This window comes from Halichoerus grypus, chromosome 2, assembly GCF_964656455.1.
Source record: "Halichoerus grypus chromosome 2, mHalGry1.hap1.1, whole genome shotgun sequence".
NCBI lineage: Eukaryota > Metazoa > Chordata > Mammalia > Carnivora > Phocidae > Halichoerus > Halichoerus grypus.
Window position 1 is genome coordinate 67,978,881 of NC_135713.1, and position 7,170 is coordinate 67,986,050.

General features: G+C 36.7%; 1 protein-coding gene across 1 annotated transcript in view; it reads left to right on the forward strand.

Moving 5' to 3' along the window:
- PJA2 (praja ring finger ubiquitin ligase 2) overlaps nucleotides 1-4,998 on the forward strand; it is a 71,035-nt gene extending 66,037 nt beyond the window's left edge. Inside the window, exon 10 of the mRNA XM_036123024.2 lies at nucleotides 1,696-4,998. Coding sequence (XP_035978917.2) covers nucleotides 1,696-1,821 — 126 coding nt within the window. The 3' untranslated portion in view covers nucleotides 1,822-4,998. The remainder of the gene's footprint in view (nucleotides 1-1,695) is intronic.
- The last annotated feature ends 2,172 nt before the right edge of the window (nucleotides 4,999-7,170 follow it).

Genomic DNA, 7,170 nt, shown 5'->3' on the forward strand with positions numbered 1-7,170 from the left:
TACATTTGAATTACTTGAGAACAAAAGACTCTTACTTAAATCCTCTCTGTGAACTCTATTTTTACATAAAGTATGTTTACAGGCAGTAAGGTAGAAATTCCCAAATCACTTTCACAGCTTATTTACTTAGGGATATAACGCCCTCTCTTCCCTACAGCCACTCTCTTCCTTTTCCCCTTCTTTCTCCCTCCCCTCCTTCCTCCTTTCCTTTCTCTTTCTTTGCTGTTTGCTACCCTTCTACTGCCACTTCATGGTTGTCAAAGTTCTACTTAAGATTTGTAAAATCCAATGCAGAAATGTTCACCATTCCATTGTAAAATCTGAAGTTTCTCTCGGCTTGCAAGGCCTTCTGCGATCTAGCCCCCAGCCTGTCTGTTTACATTTACTCCTCTGTACACTTGTTTATGTTTGCTTAGCTGGTGTAGTTTCCCCCTGTACCATCTGTAAGATGAGATGATCTAGGTAGGGCCAGCTTAAATTCCACCTTTCTTGTCCTTCATATCCCCTTTATTTAAATTCTCATGGTAGTATCTCAGCCTGAAGAAGGATCTAAATGTTCCTGCCCTGTGTCAGGCGCTGGTAGATGACCTGTGTATTTTCTCATTTAATTCTCACAATAACTCTGGGACATGCTGGGACATATCCTTATTCTCATTTTCCAATGACTTTTACTCATCCAAGGCTACACAGCTGGTATGGGGTTGATGGAGACCACACTCATCTGACTCTAAAATGTTGTTCAGGCCCAGTCCGTATGACAGGTGCACAATAAATGCTTGCTAAATTAAATTCTTGAATTGTAAACATTATATATGTTGTACAGCTTTGAATTGTCATTGACTTGGCTATAACCCCAAGTAATAATCTCCTCGTCTCTTTCCCGTCAAGAAAAAGCCTTTCCTCTGGGGAAAAGATCCCCAAGATACAAATCTTTGTTCAACAGCGTGATTTCTATCAGGGCTGCCTCTTTGGGGGAGAAAACATATTCTCGAGGGGATAATCTATCACCGGATGACACATCTCTATCATCTTTGGTCCAAAGATACACTCACAGTATGACTGCTTTCCTTGTCCCATCTTCCCTCCTAGCTCTACAGTTGATTTCTTTCATCATTTAGAAGGCACTTAACTCTCCATATCTTTTTGAAAAGGATGGCTAATAAAGAAGGTCTGAGGCCCATCTGTTTTGACATACACTGGAGGCTTCGGTATATGTAAGGGAAGTCCGTCCTAGGGGATGATTTGGTGTTACAAATATGTGAATTAATCAGGTCTGTGGTTTCTCTAATGTAGGCATCATAGAGTAAATAATAAAGCTAATTCAGTTCAGGTGAGGACATGCACTGTGACTCCTTGCTCACATTCCACCATAGCACCGGTGCTGAGCAAGGAGTGTAGTAGACTCTCTGTTAATCCTGAATGAAAGATGACTGACCTGAAAGGTACAGACACGATTAGGAGACGCTATTCACCCTCAAAGAAATTAGAATCTGATTGGGATAAAGAGGAAATAGCATCACAATTTTGCCTCTCTGGTTGGGTGGGTTTGAAGTTGATTGATTTTTTTTTGTTTTGTTTTTTAAGTTTTTTGATTTGTTTTTAGGATACTGATACTGGTTTTTTTTCTTTGCTAAGATATTATGTGGCAGTTAGGACCCTTCCTTTGGCTCTGACCTTGTTTTCCTCCCCCTCCAGTCGGGAACATGCCCCGTGTGCCGCCGCCACTTCCCACCTGCCGTCATCGAGGCATCAGCAGCTGCGTCCTCCGAGCCTGACCAGGAGGTCCCCCCTTCTGGCGACAGCTCTGCGGAAGCCCCCTAAACCTTAACCCTTGAATGAGATCACTCTGTCAAAGTCAATCTGCAAATTCCTTCTCAATCTGATGTGCAAATAATTATATATAAATAAATTTAAAATGCTATATATAGTCTATGCCATAGTTTAGAAGGAAGAATATTAACCTTTCTAAACTAAATTTAGGTTCGCAAAAAGTACTAAACATTTTCAAGCTGAATGTTGAAGCAGTGCATCCATTTTCTTTTGTTGAATATGTTGGTATTGTAAAGTCAAGCTTACCAAATTAACTCTCTCCAGAAGAAATAATCATATATGTGGCATATATTATTGGTTTTGTCCGAAGTACTGCCACTAAGTGATTATAATTAAGCTCTCCTATTTGCATCAAATGTGAAGACTGTGATCACAACAGTAGTAAAATTTGGTTTCATTGGAAATAAAAAGAATTCTAAAACATGCTTTTTTCATTGGTCACTTTGCTTTTGCTACATCAGAACCTCTTGGTTCATAATACTGAGTGGTTTCTTTAGGAAGATGTCTACTCTTCCATCTTTGTTTAAAATTAGGACTTTTTAGAATGCCAAACCAAGGCCAAAATTTTGGCTTAAACATTGCAAAATTTTAAAATCTTGAACGTAATACCCTTGGAATGGTTAGACAGTAACATTTTTTTTTTTCCTTTTTCTAAATGGTGGATGTGCTTAAAGTAAGGTTAGCAAAGCATGAGTGTTTTACTATGGTTGGTGCTTCCGGTAAGGTTAGTAAAGCTTATGAACAATCTAGTGTGCTCAGTGTTTGGTATGATGAGATGAATTAGATGGCCTTATGAAATCCTTTCTCCCTTTCTGCCTGGTTACAGTTATACTTGAGAACATTCATGGCACATTTGTTAAATAAATACTGGTTTTTTAATTTATAAATTTATAAATATGTTTATAAATTTATAAATATTAGATACAGTTTGTTTAAAGTAATTTTGGTTCCGAAATATTTTGGAAAGTCTGAAAACATGCATCAAAGTGTTTAAACATTCATTCTGTTGTATCCCAAGAGGAAATCTGATCCTTAAAAAACTGGAAGGTTAATTGTACCAACCTGTATAAAGCATAAAATTGATGGGGTATAGGACAGATTTGGCCATGTCTTTTTACAACATATCTAAACCTTACTGTGTTGTAATTTATTCCTTTAAAGTATTCCTGAACAAGGATTATTCACAATACATTTTCAGCATTTGTTTCTTTACACTAATTTATTTTGATAAAATTATTCACCTGGAAATAAATAATAAAAATGGGTTGTTTCGAATTAAACTAAACTAAACCCTGGGTGAAAAGGGAGTAGATTATATGATCACCTAGTGACTATGAGCAGGACTGAACATGTAACATGGTTCCTTTCTCTAAAAGGGAAAAGACCCTGACCCCAGATTTACCCTCTAATAAAACAGTTCTGTTCAGATTCTTCTATAAAAGTGAAGAAATGAGCTTTCCTTAGTTGTTTTTATGGGAAATTTGGCCTTTAGGATCATCCATAATTATATAACCCCAAAATAAGATTGTACAGCTTTCCATTTAGGTGATTACACCCAGTAGGCAAATATGTACAAAGATGGACATAATATTTAACTTCCAGATGTGATTTGCTATCAGTACCGAGAATGATAGGTGTTAGAATACCACATTTGAGCAAGTAAAATTGTAAAGCACGTAGTGAGTGTACATCCATCTGAGTAGTACATTGATTATTTAGTTTGGACACGTAAAAGGAAAATTTGTATGGCTTCCCAAATACAAAATTACATTTTATTTGTGTAATTTCTCTGAGTATTTATATTCCATCTCTTTTCTCCGTTCTTAAATGAATTTTCACTGTTGGCACATTTGAGGCTTAAATATAAGGAACATAACACTTGCATTCTAATTTTTGCATATATTGTAAATGTGTGTCTGGTATTTACAGCAAAATACTGTGTATCCTTTTATGGGTAAAACAAAACTGAACATTGCATGCATGTAATGTGGTGACTTTGTAATTTAGGGGTTCTTTGGGGCTTCTGTGACTTTGGAAATGCTTACATTCAGGCCTTAATGTTGCATTAGCTAGCATGTTTTCCTTCTGATGTATATAGTCACTGTTGTATAAACTAATCTTTGCTTGTTTTCTACTCTGTGATCTTTCCATACCATATTTCATTGATGATCAGTTAGTGTCAAGGAGTCAAATCAGATTAAAATTAATTCTCATGTGTATATTGTGGAACTTTGTGACTAATGTGATTTTTTATTTTTTTCTTTTCTTTTTCTTGTTTCTTTTTGTTGTTTGTTTCCTTTAAGTAATACTGATCAGTTGTGATGCATACTGGTTAAACTGACATTGCTACAGATTGCTCTGTAGTAAGCCACAAATTATATTTAGGCAGTATTAAGGGCCATCAGTTTTCTTCTCCTAGTAGCAGCTGTCCCAAAGAAAATATTTCTTCTTTGCCTGTTAAGATTTAGCTATTATCTGCCAGTTGTTAAGAGGTTTTGGTTCCAAACTCAGCCAGTAGTGTTGAGAGCTGAACTTAAGATAGCGGTTGTACTTTTTGCTTTCCATCTGTTTCTATCCTTCATTCTTGGCTCCCTACTATCTATAAACAGCTGCTATGAAGGAGAAAAGTTGAGTAAGAGTTGGCTTAAAAAAAATTTTTTTAAAGAAAATTCAGATTTTAGGATTTTCATTGTAACAGGTTGATACAAGCAAAGGTAGAAAAGTTCAGATACCAAAATATTGTTTGATCCTCTGAAATACTGTTTTGATCCTTTTGAAAAAGTTAAGAATATATGAAGGTAAATTAGGAATAAGTATAAATATTGATAAAAATGTTTCTCTTATTTCTCTATGTTAAGTGACTTGACTTAATAATTTTATTTTTTTTAAACATTTTCTTCTTCCTTGTAATATGAATGCTGATATTTAAAGGTAGATCCATGTGGTTTTCTCTTGTGTTTCTTAATTGTTTATCTCTGAGCTAACTAACTCTTAAGATTATTTGTGATTTGGATTTATATATAAGCTGTTAAATATATATGAACTGTTAAAATGGAATGCAAGTTTTCAAAAGCCCAGGTCTAAATGTATTGATTGGTTTATTGTTCAACAACCCCAGTCCATCATTTTCCGTGTAAATCATAAACAATAAACAGGATGTACTCAGTGGTCATTTCTAATATTTAATTGTGCAGTCACATCACTTCTATAATTTAAATCCCTAGAGGATTTAGCATTAATGGCAAAGAACACAGCTATTAAAAAAGCCTGGAATAGGCTCCTGGGCACATGATTTCATAGTCCTTGAACTGTGACCCAAGAAGGCCCTAACAGCCCAGCTATACAGAAGTTGTTGATGGACTTCTAGAAGGGCTCTGAAGGAGTAGTCCCTGCCCTCTCCTGCCTAAATGTTCTCAGCAATCCTGTGGGTTCAGCAGAGCCTGATTTCCACACTGACTCAGGACTGCATAGTTCTGTCCTGACTCAAAGTTCTGGGACAGAGGCCCACCTCGCCTCAGTGGCTTCCTCCAGATCAGGCATAGGACTGTTACCAAATCTACCTGTTCAGGAAGATTCCTCATGACTTCCAGAGAGTTCAAAGACCTCACCCATTTCAGAAGGGTAAATTGAGTGCTGATAGATTATGCACATATTAAATTAGAAAATGAATCATTTTGTTTAGAAGCTTTAGAATGTTTAGAATTGTGATTTCCCCCTTAATAGAATAGATACATGCTAGAAAATAGCCTTGGAGCTAGAGACAGGGTTGGCACACCTCTTCTCTAGTGCCAAATCCTTTTATAATTGTCATACGATTTTTATCCAGCCACTGCTTCCAGAGTTAGAGCCACTCAGTAGTCCACAAGGGATGGATTTCATTGTTAGAAGTGTGTCACCCACGTGTGTTTATAAATAGCACACATGACACTAGACAGAAAGGTCCTGTCTCTTCTGTGTGGTCACCTCTTCATACCTTCCCTCAGACTTCACATTTTTCTCAGTTCTCACATGATGTCCATTCCAGACCAACCTGGCATTGGCCCTTTCAATCCCTCTCTTAAAATACATTGTTCAGCACTAAACACAGTTCTTCGGTGGTCTGACAAGAGCAGGGTCCAGAGGCTTGATTGCCAGCTTCAGAGTGATTCTCATGACTTACGATTGGAATATGTTGATGTTATCTGTTACCATCACCGTTAGGGAAGCATATCACACTGTTGTCTCTTGCTGAACTTCACAGGCATTGCTGGCCAGCCAAATCCATTCCTAAAATTACTTAGACAATTTGTCCGTAACCTCATTGAAGCACTGCATTCATCCTTATTCGATTTTACTTTTTAAAGGTCCTTACGAGTTCTGATTCTTTCTCTTGGCCTTGTGTCCATTTCAGTTTTGATGAAGCATGCCTGTAGTAGTTAGTGGCTTTGTTCAAGTTTATGATAAATATTGAACAGAACAAGATGAAAGGCAGACCCTCGTGGGAATGCCACTGGAGGCTGTGCTCCCGGTGACTTTGATCCATTAATCAGTACTTCAGGGACAGCCGTAGAAGCAACTGCGAATCACTTATGTGCTCATGGTTCTTCATCTCTCCTAAAAGGACACTAAGAAATTTTGTCATGTTTGACAGACAAGCAGATTGCACTGTCTATGGAAGTAGCCTAATCTGCTAATATACTAAATCAAGAAAGGAAATGAAGTTAGCTGGAAATGCCTTATTCTTAGTGAAACCACACTTACCTCCTTTTCCAACTGCTCGCATGCCATCTGTTTATTAATCGGCCCTAGAATTTGGTAAGTGATAAATGTCAAGCTCATTTTTATAATTTTTAGAACCTACTATTTTTCCTCTCAGAAATTGTGGTATCTGATGTAACATGACCTTGACAAGTCACTTAATTGTTCTGCTTGTTTTCTCTATAAAGTAATGAATCAGAATTACAGGTTCAGTACTACTGTTTGTGCATGGGAAAAGGTTTGAAAAAAATGTTCTTTGTTGATATGCAAAGTCATGGGGAGATATGGTTGCTTTCCATCATTGTTTGGATTTTGGCACTACCTTTGAGGATGGATGAACATTTCAGATGAAAATCATAAAAGCATCTTAATCACCTCTCAGAAGTTGAAAGATTTTGACGGGGACTTTATTAAAATAAATAAAATTTAACCAATAATAATTTTACTAAAAGGCTGCATGCCTGGATATAGCAATTTAGTCCATTTTGTATTCTTAGTTTATAATCAATATACAGTTTTTACAGTGAAAATTGGAAGGAGGTCTTTATCTTTTTAGAAAGATACCACCTCTTAGCCATTTACTGCAGTAAGAGAAATTCTGCG